The sequence below is a fragment of the Dermochelys coriacea genome, chromosome 1 (assembly GCF_009764565.3).
Source record: "Dermochelys coriacea isolate rDerCor1 chromosome 1, rDerCor1.pri.v4, whole genome shotgun sequence".
Lineage (NCBI taxonomy): Eukaryota > Metazoa > Chordata > Testudines > Dermochelyidae > Dermochelys > Dermochelys coriacea.
Genome location: NC_050068.2, coordinates 80,458,980 through 80,478,333, shown reverse-complemented (window position 1 = coordinate 80,478,333; position 19,354 = coordinate 80,458,980). Strand labels below are relative to the sequence as shown.

The 19,354-nt window shown below is 39.9% G+C and overlaps 1 protein-coding gene across 3 annotated transcripts in view; it reads left to right on the top strand.

Annotated features, from left to right (window-relative positions):
* Window positions 1-12,509, top strand: part of FBXL3 (F-box and leucine rich repeat protein 3) — a 39,376-nt gene extending 26,867 nt beyond the window's left edge. For all 3 annotated transcript variants that reach the window (XM_038407605.2, XM_038407577.2, XM_038407587.2), the window contains exons 4-5: window positions 3,622-3,793; window positions 10,152-12,509. In XM_038407605.2, the coding sequence (XP_038263533.1) occupies window positions 3,622-3,793; window positions 10,152-10,795 (816 nt within the window). In that variant the 3' untranslated portion in view covers window positions 10,796-12,509. The remainder of the gene's footprint in view (window positions 1-3,621; window positions 3,794-10,151) is intronic.
* Window positions 12,510-19,354: the final 6,845 nt, after the last annotated feature.

Genomic DNA, 19,354 nt, shown 5'->3' with positions numbered 1-19,354 from the left:
CTACTCTTATACAAGAGGTACAATCTCTTAAACAACTGGGAGCCACATAAGAGGTTCCTCCTCCTTAAAGGGGGAAGGGTTTTTATTCCAATTATCTTCTGGTTCCAAGTCAAAAGACAGACTCAGACCTATTCTGGACCTGCAAAACCTAAACAAATACTTTAAAGAACAGAAAATATTTGTATGGTCATTCTGGCCTCCATCATTCCTTCCCTAGATCCTGGCAATTCGTACACTGCCCTCAACTGAAAGGCTATTTACTTCCACATGGCCATCCATCAGAACCACAGGTAGTTTAAGACTTGTGGCCATGGTCCCTTATCAATTTGCAGTCCTGCCATTTGACCTGTCTGAACCCCAAGAAGTCTTCATAAAGTGCACGGTGGTAGTACATTTTTCTCAGAAAAGCAGATGTAGAGGTTTCCCATATCTGGATGACTGGTGGATCCATGGTCACTCCAAAAATGAGTGGAGATCAGTTTGGTCAAGTTCAGTCTTTCATTCCTTGGGCCTGTTAATCAACAAGGACAAGTCAGTTCTTGATCCTGTTCAGAAAATAGAATTCCTAGGAGTTGTGCTCACTGTACAGTGTCAAGGGCAGCCTCAGCTCGCATTCCAAAACATTCTGGATCTCTGCATGGATCTCAGGGCCTATCCTTGCACAAAGGTAAGAAATTGATGAAGACTTTTAGGACACCTAGCATCGTGCATGTACATGACTTAGCATGCCAGAGTTCACCTCAGGAAGCTGCAGTGGTGGCTGAAGTTTGTTTATACTCTCTCATCATCCACTGCACATCCTGACTTATGTACCTGCAAGGATTTTATATTTTCCCCAGACTGGAGGATGGATCCTGCCAATGTATATACAGGACTCCCCTTTTTCCCCATCTCTACCCTCAGTGACTTTATGGTTGCTTCATCTTGGTTGGGAAGCACGTATGGAGGACCTCTACAGACTTGGGACCTGTGAACAGACCAAAATCTTTCTCTACACATAAATGTCTGGGAATTGTGGGTAATTCACCTGGTGTTAGGCTTTCCTCTAGCACATCAAAAGAAGTGCAGTTTAAGTCCTCACAGACAATACAGCTGCAATATTCTGTTTGAACAGACAGCATAGCGCCAGGTCAGATTGCCTTTGCCAAGAAGCTGTGGATTGGTGGGATTTTTGTATTGGCAATGCATTAACATTAAAAGCTTCCTACCTCCCAGGTGTTCAGATCTGCCAGACAGTTCTCAGCTGATCTTTCTTTCAGCAAAAATCACAAATGGTCTCAGACCAGATATCGTCAAATTCATCTTTCATACTGTTAGAATGAGGTTACCAGAGTTAGATCTCTTCACCACTTGACTGACCAAAAAGTGCCACCTGTTTGTGTACCACTTTGAAACAAGTGTTAGCTCCATGACAGATGGTTTTGTTCCCTCTTGGAGGAGCAAACTACTGTGTGCCTACCCCCTGATTCCAAAGGTGCTATAGAAGCTAAGACAAGATTATGTCCACATGAGCTTCATAGTGCCAGGCTGTCCTTGTCAACATTAGTTCTCAGATGTATTGAACCCTTCTATCAAGAAAATGATAATACCTCAGGAATCTGAATTAATATTTCAAAGTCAAAGTTGGATGTTGCATCCCAATCCATCCAGTCCATACCTGAGAGCATGGATGCTCAGTGGTTAATATGTCAGGAAGCAGAGTTTTGTCTGGGTTCTAAACATCCTTTAAATAGCAGAAAACCAGTCCACTAGATACTTAACTGAAGTGGAAGCATTTTTCAGTGTGGTCTCAGCATTTATTTAACTTTTGCATTCTTCCATCCAGGGTATTCTGGTCTGTTTACCTAAAAGGAGATGGCCTCTGTTTGTTGAAAGTTCACCGGGCAGCCATGCTTTCTGTCCTCTGGAGGAGGATGGTCTGTTTTGTTTTGTTTTTTCTAACCCTACGATTATCCTTTTTTAAGGTTTGGAAAGGCTAATTCTCATGTCACAGAGCTCTTGCTTCTCTGGGATTTAATTTGGTGCTGGCAACTCTAATGGGAGCCACTGTTGTTGGTAGCTGTTCCCTCAGCTGGGAGGATAAAGGAGTTGAATGTGTTGGTTGCTGCCGCCACCCCCAAATGCAGTATTTTTTATAAGGACAAGGACTATTTACACCCTCACTGTAAATTCCTGACTAAACTTAACTGACTTTTCCCTTAATTAAGCTATCTATTTGCCTTCCTTTTTACAAAGCCACATTCCCGTAAGGAGGAAGAGACACTGCATACTTTGGATGTTAAAGTGTTAGCTTTCTGTGTGGACAAAACCTACCTCTTTAGGAGATCTCCTTAGTTGTTTCCTTTGCTGACAGGATGAGAGGCCTTCCTTTAGGATTTCATCCTCTATTTGCATATGCTATGGCATTGCCAAAGTCCCTATGCTGAGCAGTTTTAGCGCACTCTACAAGAACTCAAGAGGCTTCAGCTGCGTTTCTGAGCCATTATCAATAAGGGAAATCTGTAAAGCTGCAATCTGGTGATCGATGTATGCTCTCTCAAAACATTATGCTGTCATCATTAAAGAGATGATGCCAAATTCAGATGTGTAGTCTTAGTCATTGTTCAGGTAGACTCTGAAACCCTTTTCTGGGCTGAATTGTTTGACTCAGTGGAAAATTCCTTTAAGAATCAAAACCAATTACTAACCTGTTCTGTAACTATTGTACTTCAAGATGTGTTGCACACGTCCATTCCATGACCCACCATCCTTTCCTTCTCTATCAGTCTCTTATCCAATAAGAAGGAACTGACAAGGACCAAATCCGCCCCTTTAGACCATTGGCTGGCAGCATAAGTATGTCAAGGGTGTATGTGCCGCCTCCGTGGGTACCGCTATGGGAAGAACATAATCTGGCTCCGGTACACTGGGTGCACACACACGCCTGAAGTGGAATGGATTTGTGAAACACATTTCAAAGAATGGTTACAAAACAGTTTTACTCCTTTTTAAACACATTTGAAAGACTGCCTTCACAATTATAAGGGTGACCTGTGATGCACAGGAGGTCAGACTATATGACCTGGTGTTCCCTTCTGGTCTTAAACTCTGGTATCTTTTTCTTTTAATAATTCTGATTAAATTTCAGATTTGCATTTTTGCTAAACGTAGTCTTTGTATAAATAAAGTGTTTAGAACAGATTTTATATATTGCAGTTTTCCTTCATGTCTGAGTCTGGAGGATGTTGCCTGGAAGTGCACTTTGGAAGTAATCTTCAGAGCTTACTTTTAGGTTTGTGCACTTGTATAGGATATTTTTGAATTTTATAGCACTGCATTTTTTGTCCCAGTTCCTGAGTTTCTGTTAATGTTGAATATTATCAATGACCATTCATAGACAAGGATTTGGAAGAAAAACTAAATACTTGATTTAAAAAAAAAAAAGCACACTTGGTCAAATGTTTTACTGTCTAGTTGAATAAAATGGATGCCGTAATGTTAAATATTGCGATAGGCGTTAACCTAAAGGAAGGTGTAGACTACCTATATGTGAAGATGTAAGGAAACATTGGTTTTGAAAATATATTTGGAATGTTTCACATCCCTGTTTCACTGTTACTGTTTTTTTTCTCCTTTCTGCAGTCACATTTTATCTCTGCACTGACAGTGGTGTTTGTAAACTCCAAATCCCTCTCTTCACTTAAAATAGATGATACGCCAGTAGATGATCCATCCCTCAAAGTACTAGTGGCTAACAACAGTGATACGCTTAAGCTGTTAAAAATGAGCAGTTGTCCTCATGTTTCTCCTGCAGGTGAGCTACTCTCTGTGTGCGTGCGCGCATTTTTTTTTTTTCCTTTTTTATTTATTTTTTTTTTAACACCGTGTTAACTATCCAGCAATCTTCTGAAAAATTGGTGGGTTTTATAGCTAGTATTTACAGCCTCTGACATTTTAATACTTGTTCCACTGTCTTTGTTTCATAAGAATATCAAAACTGTATGCCTAGAATTATTTTGACTAGTACTGAAACATAGTATTTGACCATCATGGACAAATAATTTTGAGCTTGGGGGGGAGGGAGGCAGGACGAATGAAAATTGATTTTAAATTTTTTAAAAAAAAAATAAGTGGTATCTGTTTGCTGCTAAAGTTTTATAGAAAGTTAAACTGGCTAAGCACCTAAAACCAGAGTGTGTTGAAGAACTAAACCAGCTTTTGACAGCAGTATCCTCTTCCACAAGTGCAGAACAAATATTTTGTTTACTCCAGTTTGTTCAGTTCAGTGTCTAGTTCATTCAAAGTTAATAACCCTATTAGGAGCTGAAAAAACAAGAAAACTTGTTTTCCTTTTCCAGTCTAAGAATAAAAATAAGCTGTGAGAGAATGAGATTTTGTTTGTTTGTTTCTGGTCAACATGTCCTTTTAAGATTTTAGAATTAGTCAATCAGTTCATTCACTACAGATGATACATCCTTTGTTTAATAAATAAGTGTTTATCAAAAATATTTTGCATTTAACTTTTTTCTTTGTGTATCAGTCACATAAAAAGTACTTTCATTTAACCAATACAAATTTAAAATGCTGTTTTAGTGCATTTTTTAAATAAAATTCCAGTTTCCATCCAAATAGAGCATGATACAAATAAAAAGTTAATCATCTAGTAAGTAAGTGGATCATTCACCATTTTCTAACATAAGTAAAAAATTAAGAATCTATATATGCTATATAATTGCTGAAATAAATGTGCATAGCTATAGTGATCCTCCTGATTACAATAAATGTGGTACTTTTTGATTGTTTTATATAGTTGCAAATCAGCATGTTTTAATGGCTACCAACTAATGAGAATAAACTTTTTCTTTAGGAAAATAACAAGTATAAATACACAACAAAATTAAAACCCAGTGATTTAAATCACTGGGGTTTTCTACTTGTTGATTTAAATCAACTCCACTCTGGAGGATGATTGATGTGGGGGGGACATGGAGGAATCTTTTAGAAGTCTGAATCCAATTTGATGACTTAAAATGGGTTGACAACTCTCTTGTGCTTCACTGGAAGTAGAATTCATTCTCAGGTATTTCAGAATGTGAGTTTCTCCAGAGCAGTTCATTATGACTATGTCTTGAATTGTGGAGTGCCATGGATAAGAGTGTCTGATTTCCTTGTTCTGAAAGAGCAATTTTATCCTTTTACAGTAACTCTTCACTTAAAGTCATCCTGGTTAACGTTGTTTTGTTGTTACATTGCTGATCAGTTAGACAACATGCTCGTTTAAAGTTGCGCAATGCTCCCTCATAATGTTGTTTGGCAGCTGCCTGCTTTGTCCGCTACTTGCAGAAAGAACAGCCCGTTGGAGCTAGCTGGTCGGGGCTTTGAACTAGGGTGGAACGGCAGCCCCCCTATCCATAGACACTGACTCTGTGGGTGCTCCAGGGCTGGAGCATCCACGGGGAAAAATTAGTGGGTGCTCTGCACCCACTGGCAGCCAAGCTCCTCTCATCCCCACCTCGCCTCCCAGCACTTCCCACCACCAAACAGCTGTTTGGCGGTGCTTAGGACTTTCCAGGAGGGACGGGGGAGGAGTGGGGACATGGTGTGCTCAGGGGAGGAGGTGGAGAAGGGGCGGGGACTTGGGGGAAGGGGTGGAATGGGGGTAGGGCAAGGGCAGAGCTGGGGTGGGGTAGGGGTGGAATGGGGGTAGGGCAAGGGCAGAGCCAGGGGTGGGAATGGGGTTGAGCACCCACTGGGAACAGTGGAATTTGGTGCCTGTGCCCCTAAGTTCCCTGTGTGGCAGCTGCTCAGCAGGCTGTCAATTGCCAGGCAACTCAGCTGTCCCTCCCCCCACTGCTATGTGCTGCTCCTGCCCTCTGCCTTGGAGCTGCTCCCCTGGAGCCTCCTGCTTGCTGTGCAGAGGCGGTGGGAACAGGGATGCTAATATCAGGGTGTCCCCCTCCTCCCCGCTCCTGTACCCCATCTCCTGAACCTTATCTTCACAGGGGGATGACACTGCAGGGCTAAGGACTGAGGAAGCTTGCTGGCAGCAGTTGCTGTCTCAACTTGCTAATCTACTTAAAAAAGCAATGTATCTTAGAGTGGAGTCAGCTTACTTAAAGGGGTAATGCACGTCTCTCTCACAGGGTGTATGTTTGCGTCTGTCTGCCAGGCTGTCTTCCCTCCCTCCATGTGTGCTGCCTTGTAGAGTGTGAGGCTACATTAACAACGTGTTAACCCTTGAGGGTTCAACCGAGGGCTAGTTAATCATTTAGCAGTAAGGCATTCCCTGGGAAATATCCCACCCTCTGACTTCACCACATCAACCAAGCTTCACTATCATTGTTGCTGAGTACAGTATTAAATTGTTTAAAAACTTTGTGTGTGTGTGTGTGTGTGTGTGTGTGTGTGTGTAGTCTTTTTTGTCTGGTGAAAAAAATTTCCCTGGAATCTATTTACATTGATTCTTATGGGGAAATTGGATTCGCTTAACATTGGTTCGCTTAAAGTAGCATTTTTCAGGAACATAACTACAATGTTAAATGAGGAGTTACTGTACTTGAATTGAAAACAAGAAAATAGACAACACAACATCAAAGGGGTGAAGGACCTGGGCTGTACAACACATCTTCTGTCACTGACAGTTCTACTTCTCTAACACAGAAGGGTCTGCTGCAAGGGTGAAGCTAGTTTGTGCAGTAGACAGAGCATTCTCAAGTTGCTTCAAGACCGTAGAACTTTCTCCTGCAGGAACTAAGAACTACTTTAAATTTCTCTACTTTCTGTTCCAAAAACAATGCATGATTTGAGCTTGCTTTCACAAATAACGGCACATCTGCTTAAAAATGACAGATACATTTTCCCAGAGGAAAAGAAAATAGCAGGAACCAAACATGAGATGCTATTAATTTTCTTTAATTTATCTTTGGAAGGTAGTTGGACACCAGGGTAATACGTATAATGCAAAAGCCCGAGTGAAACAGTAATTTTAATAATTACATATAAAATTTAGCAGCACAATGCTGACTAAAGATGTAAGGAAAACAGGATAGTCCACCCAGAATGACCAGAAGTCACAATCTAATAAATTTACTTGGTGATATTTGGATGTGTAGCTTTGCACAAATAAGGGGGTATATATTGTTTTAACATGGAGAAATCTGTGGAATGCTAAGTGGAGTGCTAATATCTTTAAAAAATTTTAATCGCAATTATTTCTAAGGAGACATTGACTTGTACACTATATCATAGCACTAAAAAACTCAGTTTTTCTTCCCGCCCCATCCTGCCCCACGGTTTACTGCTTAAGCATGGTAAAGTTTGTAATAGTTGGTATTTGACAATACTTTGCTTTCATAAATAGAAGATGATTTTCTATGTTCATATTCTAATGGCCTGGTTTAAATGTAAAGATTTTTAGGTGGAAAATGGCCTTTTTAAGAAATAGAGCAAAACTACTGTTGCCCTTTTGTGAGGTGGTTGAATGGAGCAGAATGAAATAGTGACAAAACAATGGACTATGCTAAGCAACTGGGAAAAGCACTCAGCTGAGGTCTGGTGTGCCTGCCTAGAGAGAACAGAGAGTGGAACAGACTGGAAATAAGCTAGCATGTAAACAGTTGGCTTCATGTTATGTTGAGCTCCAAAGCAAGGAAACTACAATAGAAGCAAGAATATCTGGAAGAAAATAAGGAAATTTTGAGTACTCAAGCTTACCACTTTTTTGTGTGATTGGTTGGGGTGTTTGGTTTGTTTTTTTGCATGGAAGTGTTCCACTTACCAGATTGCTATAAACTGTTAAAAAAACTTGAATTCATAGAATTATAGAATATCAGGGTTGGAAGGGACCTAAGGAGGTCATCTAGTCCAACCCCCTGCTCAAAGCAGGACCAATCCCCAACTAAATCATCCCAGCCAGGGCTTTGTCAAGCCTCACCTAAAAAACCTCTAAGAAAGGAGAATCCACTAACTCCCTAGGTAACCCATTCCAGTGCTTCACCACCTCCTAGTGAAAAAGTTTTTCCTAATATCCAACCTAAACCTCCCCCACTGCAACTTGAGACCATTACTCCTTGTTCTGTCATCTGCTACCACCGAGAACAGTCTAGATCCATCCTCTTTGGACTAATCATTTTTGTTGCCCTCTGCTGGACTCTTTTCAATTTTTCCACATCCTCCTTGTAGTGTGGGGCCCAAAACTGGACACTGTACTCCAGATGAGGCCTCACCAATACTGAATAGAGGGGAATGATTACGTCCCTCAATCTGCTGGCAATGATCCTACTTGTACAGCCCCAAATGCTGTTAGCCTTTTTGGCAACAAGAGCGTTGTTCACAATTCACAATGCCTAAATCCTTTTGAGCATTCAATCCTAAGTGACTTGCCTAAAGTCATATAGGATGTTTGTGGAGGAATAGGAATCTCCTATATTGCAGACTAGTGCTCTAGCCACTGGACATTCCTTCCTCTCTGATTTATTATGGAGGCACCAGTCACAGCTCTTTGGTTGAGTTCTGGAGTTTATATTGTTTGAATTACAGTGAGTCACCTGACCATCATAGTTATAATAATACTTCAGAAAGGATTACATTTCACTGAGTGCTGTTTTAGGAAACATTTTCCTTTTTAACAAAAATATGAACATTTTGTAATGTTACCATGAACAATTCTTATTCCCAAGTCTTGCAGTATCTCTGTATGTATCACTTTAGTTTTTCCACAGGGTTACTGGGTAATAGGGCATCTCTGACACCTCTATTTCAGTATGTAAATTACATAATCTGGGATTCAGTAATTTAAGCTTTTGGGTTTCTTTACTTTGTACTCCAATCTTTATGAAGTTGAAGAATTTCACTCAAGTTTTAATCTTAAAATTAATTTTGAGAATAAAGACAATGTTCATATTTGCATTATTTTTTATAGGAAATTAAATAGAAAAAACACTTTAGTTATGCAACAAAAATTCCATTTCAATGTCTTACCATTGAATTCTAACTGGTATACACTAAATGCAGTATTAAAGTGACAGATTAGAGAATATTATTGATATCATGAAAACTGGTTTACATTTAATGTTTCTGATCCTGAGGTAGAAAACACTTAAGTGTTTGTAGTTTTGTTGAAGAAATCATTACATTTTTAAGATCAATGTTTTGAGTAAGTAGAGCTTAAGTAACTCTTCACTAGGAACTTGATATTCTCACCCCAAATCTTGCAAAAAGCAGACTTCGTGCCTCCTAATTGTCTTTCTAAAGCTGGTTGTGAGCTCCATATTTCCATTGTGTTTAGGAAACTATCCCAAAATACTCAGTGATTGCTGGAGGTGAAAGGAAAGACTCTTCAACCAACAAGCTCCGGTTACCTGGCTCAAACTATAAACTATTAGGGAGAATTTTTTTTCTACTGTCATGTTGATGTCTTTAAAATTCTTTCCTGGTTAACATCTGTCAATGGAAAGATTCTTTCTTTTCCCCCCACCTCCACTGAGGGCATTAGGGGTGAGTACATTGACCTCAGTGCTTCCTCCACCCTCCTTCCCACTAACAACATACAGCAATTTGTCAGGACAAAATCAAACTCCATGTAGAAATGTGTTACTCCTTGAAATGTCAGAGGCCAGGGAGAAGTGCAGTAGTCACTTCAGAGCATATGTTATGCAGCCGTGGACAACATTTATTCTTGATAATCCATCTGTTCTCACTTACTGTACCTTTTTCTTATACTTGAAATTTTGACACTGCATAGAACAAACATGAGTGCATAATATGAATGCATTGGACACACTGAAATTGCATGCTACAACAAAACATACAACTTGGTGTAGTAAAGAATGATTTGCAAGTGTAAAAGAAAAGAAATGTTCAGTCATTAGTGCGTATATGCCTTACTGTGTATGTACAGAGAATACATTATAGTACAATCATGAAAAGGTCTTAAGGCAGGAGTTTGAGATAAATGAATTGCTCACAAGGATGCTTATCAGCATCCTATTGAAGATGATTTTATTTCAGTGTCTGCAATTAATATAGATATTCTAGGTTACTCTGGATTTTGCACTTCAGAACTCCTGCTTCTGTTTGACATGCAAAAGCTAATTTTTGTTTGAGGTTAAATTCAAGAAAACTCGCTTTCATTTTCCATGAAAACAAATTAACATTTTAATGTTCTTTTCAAGGTATCCTTTGTGTGGCTGACCACTGTCATGGTTTACGTGAGTTGGCATTGAACTACCATCTCTTGAGTGATGAGCTTCTGCTTGCTTTGTCTTCTGAGAAACATGTCAGATTAGAACATTTGCGCATTGATGTAGTCAGTGAGAATCCTGGACAGACTCATTTCCACACAATTCAGAAGAGCAGCTGGGATGCTTTCATCAAGCATTCTCCCAAAGTAAACTTAGTCATGTACTTTTTCTTATACGAAGAGGAGTTTGACCCATTCTTTCATTATGAAACTCCTGTCACCCACCTTTACTTTGGGAGGTCAGTAAGCAAAGATGTACTTGGTCGTGTTGGAATGACATGTCCTCGATTAATTGAACTGGTTGTGTGTGCCAATGGATTACGGCCACTAGATGAAGAGCTTATTCGTATTGCAGAACGCTGTAAGAATCTGTCAGCTATTGGCCTAGGGGAATGTGAAGTCTCGTGCAGTGCCTTTGTTGAGTTTGTGAAGATGTGTGGTGGCCGCCTCTCTCAGCTATCTATAATGGAGGAAGTCTTGATTCCTGATCAGAAGTACAGCTTGGAGCAAATTCATTGGGAAGTGTCAAAGCATCTTGGTAGAGTCTGGTTCCCAGACATGATGCCCACATGGTAAAGTCCTTAAAGATTTCAGGGCATGTGAAATAGCACCTTAAATTTGAGAATACCATATTGCAACTTATCACAAGCTTATTTAATATTATAATTTTTATTGTAATGTCACTACTTTGATTATTAAATGGATGTCATATTTAACACTAATTTCTAATCCACATTTTCTATGCTTAAATCTGGATATTTCAGAAACCTCTTTCATCCTAATAAAATTAGTCTGTTTTAGATTTTCTCACTTTGCCACTGACAATGACCCTAAATTTATGTAAATAATAAAATTTGAAAAGATAGACATATTTAAAAGTTGTGGTTGCAAAATATTAGCTATGAATTACAATATTTTATCCCTGTTATTTTTATATAAATATTAATAGTGAACATGACTGATTTGTATTGACTTACAAAGGGAGATGAGATTGAATGCTTTTACTGCAAACTATAGCAGTTACCTAGTGTTGAAATGATATGAACTACCTGAACTACAGAATTTTAAGATTACATGGAGCATTTAGTAGGCTATGAAACTCATACATTACATAGTAGTAAATTAAGAGGCAAGACAACTGAAATATTGTTTAGACACTTCAAAAATATTAAATTTGCTACTCATTTCATTTCTGATTAGTAATTTGCACAGGATGTATTTAATAGATTTAATAATGAGGGTTACCAAAAGCTTTTTTCCTCTATGCATTTTTTAATGTAAACTTGACATTGTAGGGTCTTCAGAGTCCTTTCTAAACTAGTTTTAAAATATTAATTATAGCTCAGAAAGCTGAAGCATTCTGGAAGAAATTGTAGATATACTATATTTTGACTGGTTGGAATTGACAGGCTTTTCTCAAAAGTTAATCAAATGCTGCAAGGTTTGTTTTATCTGGAGTACTGCATGTATTTCTAGGTAAGTGGAAGCTAAAAATATGCAGAGAAATGTTGAATGTAATAATGGCTGTTTAAGTAAAGAGAATAGAGCAGAGTGAACAATGAATTTTAAAAGGAGTCTAACAAGCCATTTGACCAAAAATACTATCTTGGAAGATTCATTAACTGCTTACAAATTTAAGAGAAAAATGGCTTTGTAACCAAACTGCCTAAACTATATAAATTGCTATTCTGTAAATCTATCTTCAGAAATGTTTATATATGACGTGATGTTTGATAGCTATCCATTTTTGTATTCCTTTATTTCAGATAATTTCATATTAAAACTCGGAGCATCAAACCTGTGTGAAATAGAGCAACATGCAGAAATTAGGTGTACAATTTCACAAAAGTATGGTTTATAAATTGTTTTGATCAAAGAAAATGTTAGCCTACAGTGATCTTTGCTGGTGGCATGCTTTCCATTTTTGGGTTCTACAGTTAGTTCTTGTAATAAATTAAGTAGATTTTGTTTACTTCTAATGTTCATTGTGCTCCAAATGTATAGTTTGAGGATAAACTGTAAAATTTATAATATGGGTATATTTAACTTCATAATGTTTTTGAGCAAGCATTACTCAGTGGACTGACATCTTAACAGTAAAGCTATATGTTTTTGTAGAGGTTTGTCATTAAGAATCATACTATTGAGTAGGTGATTATTTTGTATTAGAATTTGTTAAAATATAGCACTAAAATTGCTTTTATCTGTACAAAGGTGTCAATATATTTAGTCTTTGTAAAAGAAAAATGTTAAGTTTGGTGTTTTAATACATGATATTTCTTTGCCTTTATTTTTGTAAATGGTCTTTGACACTGGTACTTCAAATGGTCACAGGCCGAGTGGTGATACTATAATGCCATTACAACGTTTTTCTAGGGAATAATTACCAGTGATTACTTCAGGCATGCATGTGGCAGAATCTCTTCCAGTAATGTGACTAAAGCCTTGTTTGGAGAGGTGAGCAATGCAGGAGTAGGGCCCGCTGGTATTGTATGACTATGGTAAGCAGTATTGGCCACTAATTATTGCATTGGCTAACAGTATCTGTGTGCAGAAAGTAAAGCAGTTAACTTACACCCCAGTCGTCTCAAATTGTTGCTCGTCACTAGGAATTTCATGCATTTGAGCTCCATCATTCTGCTTCATACATGCTGTTGATCATTGGATCCTGAGGAGAAAAGATGCAAGTAGAGAGAGGTGCCACAAGTATAATTAAAAGTGAATTGCCCCTAAGCTGAGTTAATTTTTCATCCTACGCAATTATAAAGAGAAGTGTGAAATAAAGGTTCGTTTTTTTTTTTTAAATGAAGGTGGATAAAACAATACATACAAAAACTGCTCGAGGTGGTGTCCTATCTCAATCAAAATCAAACAGTATTGATATAAAAATGATGAATAGTACTGTAATAGTATCAACCTTTAAAGCAATGTTGGTCAGAAAAGGGAAACATTTTTGAAGTAGACAAAGCCTTCCATCTTCCATTGAAAATGTTCAGTCAAAGTGGTGACAAAGCATTCTCAGTTTCAGGGAGCCAGATGTGGCTCAGATGTTTAGAAAGGATCAGGCACATCAGTCTGGTTGTCTTCACTAAAACTTTCATTTTCAAAATGGCCTACCCCTCCCCCTTAAGAATGAAACTTGCATATTTACCTACACTTCTACCCCAAAAACACACCCAGCCAAAACAACCCTGAGACATCCACTCATTTAAAAACAAAAAACACCCTCCCTCAAAGGGAATAGGGCTTGTCTCCCATGAAGTCCACTAGGAATATCACTATTGATTTTATATAGAAGATGTTTATAATCTGGTTTAAGCAATATTGAGGCTCATTTTCTGCTACTTTCAAAGAGTATGTGAATACTTCAAACTTCTATCTCAAGTTTACTTTTTGTAGGAGTTGATTAAATGCTTCAAACATTTTGTTAAATTTACAAACAAGTTGCATATAACTTCAAACTGAACTTTCAGCATATACTCAAATGCTAGCATATTAAGTAATCAAGGTTGATTTGTAGTAACACTAAAATGTCTCTCACATTGTCAATCAATATTATCTGTAACTCCTGCTGAGAAAATGGCATACTTGAATGTTTTGGACATGTTAGCTAAATTCATCAACTCCATTTATTTCACTGGAATTAACAGTGTTAAATTTGCCCTCTTTGTATTTTCGATAGGTCTAGTTAATGAAGCAAAGCTTTGGTCATTTTTGGACTGTATCTCAGTAAAGCAATCCGAGTCTCTCAATGCTCTAGATGACCAAGAGTGTTACAAAATTTTAGGTACTAATGCTACTGTCTTCTAAAATTAGAGTGTTTTGCTAACAAGTTTTTTGAAAACTTTGAAGTAGTTCAAGCAGTAATTTAGATAAACTAGTAATTTTCATTCTCCTAGTATAGCAAAGTATCTAATATGCTGTTTGTCTACTGTAGAAGCTGATGATGCTTGCCTCGTTGATTACTGGGGACAGGAAGTCAAAGGCTTTTGTATCTCCTTTTCCTGTACCCTTGTTATATTCTAGGATCCTTTGATGGAATTTCCTTTGATGAGCTCCATTTTCTTTCCTTGTGACTTCTAGTAGAAAAACAATTACTTTTCACTTCTGCTTGACTCTGCAGGAGTAAGCTCACTTCAGAACTGCTTTACAAGGGGAGGAATAGTAGACAGCAACACTGTCTCTATCATGTAATAGAAGCAGCTAGGCTTCTACGTGAGACTACCAACTAGCCTGAGGAGAATTTGTGGTCTAAAATCTCAAATTTGTGAGCAGACTGATACTGTACTTTTGTCTGTCTCTTTTTTTTTTTTTTGGTCCCCTTCCATTCAGAGGCAAATCAGATGTCAGTTTTTGGCAATCTTTGTGAGTTTTGAGTAAGTTACAGGATAGTTCCTTATTTGTAATGAGGTTCGTTGGGTTCCTGCTCTACGTAGCTTTGGAGATAGACTACACGTGCGAGTCCCTGACAGGGGAGGTGTAGTCTGCTTCTATGCTCCAGGACTGCAGGTCAACTCATATTCATGGAGGGCAGCATAGGGGAAGAAGGCTGTGAAAAAATAAGTAGACAAATTGTCTTGCACCTGCCTGCTGGTTGAGTACCCGTTTTGTGAGAGGCCTAGCCTCAGATCCTGCTGGCTGATGTGGAGCAGGGCTTTGAACCCACATCTCCACCACCCTCCTAACTACTAGGCTATGAAAACATTCTACTTCTATATAAATTAAATAGTCATTAGGCCAGAAAGAGCTCAGGAGTTAGGGTTCTGATGTGGGAAACACATGCTAGAATTTCCCATAGTCCAGGGCTTGGGGCACTTCCCTGAGAAGTGGGAGATGCAGGTTCAAATTCCTGCTCCATGTCTTTCAGAGTGGGATTTGAATCACATTGGGTAGGTGCTCTCACTATTGACCTAAAGGTTATAATAGAGCAGTACTTCCTTGGGCTTTTTTGTGAGAAGAAAGGCCTTTGGTGCTTAGAGAGTATTCACAGCTGTGCATCCTGAGCAGAGCTAGTACTGAAGTGTGCCTTTTGAGGGAGTGGGGTTTGGCTAGTGTTCTCAACTACTGGCTTGAGGAACAGAGCTGGTCCCTGAGATTTCCCTGATGCAGTTTAGGAAGGTAGGAAGCTGGTTCCTGGTATCAAAAAGATTGAGAAAACTGGGTTAGGCCACACCCCTCTCCTTAACATTTCCAGTCTAGTTTAGGTGAATATATTTACTGTATAGCATGGAAAGATCAAAGCATTCATCATTTAGTATTGAACAGAGAAGGTTTCAAAGCTTCCATTTGTAGTAGTTATTATGTCAGAGATATACAAGTCAAAAAACACACTTCCATCTTTCAGAGTAAGAGCTTACCTGCTCAGTTATTGTAATGTCATGGGCAGAAAAAACTCTCTCCTACAAAGTAGTCAGCTGCTCAGCCAATCATTTTCTGATGCTGCCTTTGGTAGATGGGTACTCCCTAGTACCGCACCCTGCTAACTACCCTATTTCACCATTGTACGTAGCGGTGTCCCCCTTGGGGAACATACTAGTATGAAAATCCCCATGGCATGGAATTCTGGCCCTCATGAAAATTTTATATATTTCTTATTAAAAATTTAGGTTCTTGAAAGAGAGATCTACAGCTCCACCCTATGCTGAATAGGCTATTCTGTGGGGGAAAGATATGAGATTATATACTGGCACTCAAAGTTTGTTCATTATATTCCATGCTCTTTAGAAGGATTGGTCTATTAGTGTTAATGTTCACTTTCATTATCGAGGCCTAGTTTACACAACAACGTACATCAATGTAAGCCCTTGTGTAGCCCTATTAGTGCACGTTTCTAGACATAAATTTGTCTCCTGCTGACATAAGCCTCCTGTTATGGCGATGCAGTAACACTACCTTTCTGAACATCATGCTGCCATGGTTGACCTATGGAAGTCAACACGCTGTGAATGTAGATACTGCACAACTTGTATTGACTCTAACAGCAATTGATGCATACCGGCCCATACCACTACTTGCTCACATCACGGTTGTAAACTCCCTGGGTCACAGAGACCCAAAATGACCCCATTGCCCCTCTTTTAAAACCCAGTATTTTTGAAATGCCTTTTCCTGATTACCTGCTTTGGCAAGCACACCTATCAGTTCTCTCTTGTGTGCAACTGCCTAACAAACCACGCCAGCTTGACACACTCCTGCCTGGAATAGACAGGCGCTATCAGCTCTCCTGGACCTATAGGGAGAAAGTCTGTACCAGGCCAGCCATAGAAATGTGGACATCTGCAAAAAGATTGCATAGGTGATGCAGGAAAAGGTGTACTAGGGAGCAGCAGCAGTGCCCCATGAAAAACAAAGGAATTGTGGCAGGCATGTGGCAAGGGCAGGAAGTCCAACAAGCACTCTGGTGCTGAACTGCACACTAGAGACCCTAAAAGCAACCCACAAAACACTGGATATCTTGCAGGAGCCGAAACCAGAGATCCTTGCCGTGGTCAGTGAGCGAGAGACACACCTGGGCAATGGGAGAGCGGTCCAGCCATATTAGGAGCCATGATCAGTTCAAGTCCCACCGCAGCCTAGCTTGTCCAGACTAGCTGAACACTGATGAGCATGCTGATGGGGAAGCGTGTGCATATATTTTCCCTTACAATGTTTAAATTTAAAGATGGTGCCCAGCTCATTCCCAAGCTGTCATGACACACAAATTGACTTTTCAGTATTTTACTTGTTCAACAACCGGGTAGAGTTATCTGCGTTTCATTTCCCCTGTCACATTTGGTGAGGGTGGCCATGTGAAGCACTTTATTTATGCACAGTGGAACATCCTCGTATTCTCTTGAGAGCGCTTGATGAAACTTTCACAGAGCTACTTTGCAATTGTTTCTCAAAAATGCCTAGGGATGGCTGCCTTGTTTCTTCCTCCACATACCCCTATGTGAAAAGTTTGAGTGGAATCATTGCAGTAAAGCTTTTTTTTGCAATTTGTTTTTATCAAATCGATACATTTGTAGTTTTTAAAAATAAATTATCAATTCACAACACATATTGTATAATGCATAGTACTAGTCAAAGCCCCTACTACTTGTAAAGGTAGAGCACCACAGAGCCCATAGGTTAAAAAAATATATTTATAAATGTACAGCAAGTCCTACACAATTCCTAGCAGTAGCAAAAGCTTCAGCCACAGAGAACAATTCAGCACAGAACACTACTGTGGCTGCCCACTGAAGTGTTCTTTCAAAGCCTTCCTCAACAACTTTGTTGAGCTCTTGTAATGACCCTTGTGTCTGGCGGCTCAAACTCAGCGGACAGTCACTGTGTGTTTGCTGCCCACACCAGTGGCAGCTTCCGCCCCTTTGGGGCTACACAGCAGCAACTCACCTGGGGCTGGCCTGCACTAGCCAACTCAGGCTCACAAGGGTCAGGCTGTGGAGCTGTTTCAGTGCTGCATAAATTTCTGGGCCTGAGCTGTGGCCCAGAATACGACCCAGAGCAATGAAACAGCCCTGCAGTCCCAATGCGAGTCGGCTGGCACAGGCTAGCCACGGTTTTTCTTTGCTGCTTAGTCATACCCTTTGTGTCACAGCTATTATGCAAGCAACAAGAGGCAGCTCTAACCATTGGGATATTTTTCTCACTGAGATCCAATCTAGTGAGTAAATACTGCCAGGGTCCCTTCAATCTACCAAAAGCCAAGTCAACAGTCAGACTGCACCCACTGAGGCAGTAGTTGACTCTTTCTTGGGTGCTGTCATGGTGGCCATGAGCCAGGAGAGCAAAAGGTAGGGTGGGGCTCCCAGAGTTATTGGCATTTCAATATCACCAATAGTAATCTGCCAGTTGGGAAAGACTGTCTGAACAGTTCTGTGTTCTTAAAGATGTGAGCATCATGCACCTTCCATGACCAGCCCATACTGATATCACTGAAGCATCCCCAGTGATCCACAAAAAGTAGCCCTTTCTGTTGATGTACTCTGTTGCAAGAAAGGTTGGTGCCAAAATAGGGATGTCTATGCCATCTGTCACCCTACTGCAGTTCAAGAACCACCTTGCTGTGTAACAGGAGATGATTGTGCATGGGATTTTCCAATTCAAAATGATAGCCCACTGATGGGTAGCAAGCCAGCATTAAAAGCTTCCAGAGTGCGATTGCCCTGCACTTCTCAACTATCAGAGTGCAGCTCTGATTTGAATGTCCCTTCGCTGCAGGATTTGGGTTGCTCAGGCCACAGCTGCAGGAACATGACCTTTTGCAGCTGAAAGTTCTGCAGCCACTGCCCATTATCCCAAACCTGCGTTATGATACAATTCTACAAGTCAGGGCTCATTTCTTGGGTCCAGATGCAGTGCTCCATCATCCACAACTACTACATATATGCCGACAACCCCCTTGAATTGTTTTTCACTATGTCCCTTAGCAATCTTTCCTTGAAGAAATTGTTATATCCCCGTTATGGTCCTTTCTGCAGGTCTGCAATACAGGAGGGTTGTGCAGCCTGTATTTGCAACACATTTGCGACTAGCGCAAAGCTCTGGGGCATGCTGTTGTGGATGGCTGACAGAAAGGTGCTGCTCAGGTTTGTGGAATTTTTTAAAATGGCATGAAAATTATGGGTTATGGATAACATTATGGAATGGTGAAAGTTGCATGCTGGAAACTTGACCATCAGCTCCCAGAGATCTAACCCCACCAGATGTGAACATTTCCCACAAGGCATTTTGCCAAACGGTGGCATGTGACACACTGGGCTACCTACCCATGGTGTATCACACTTTGCATCAACACAAGCACTCCTGGTAAGCACATGCTGTGCTGACCCAAGCATGCACACCAACAAGCGCTATAGTAACTTTGGCAGTTGTACACCAATGTAACTTGTATCAATCAAAGTTTGTAATGCAGACATGGCCTGATATAGAGCGGTTAGATACTGTCTCAGCTGGCAGATTTTGCCCTGCCAGTGACTGAACAGTTAGATGTTCCTCCAAAGCTGCATAAAGCAGAGATCCTCAACATCATGGATCTGTGGCCAAGGGAAATTACTCCAAGGGAAATTTTCAGGTAAGGCACTGCAATTTTCATGTTGCCAGCCTAACCTGCTCAAACCATACTTAATAAAAGGCAGGGAGGCAAGAGTA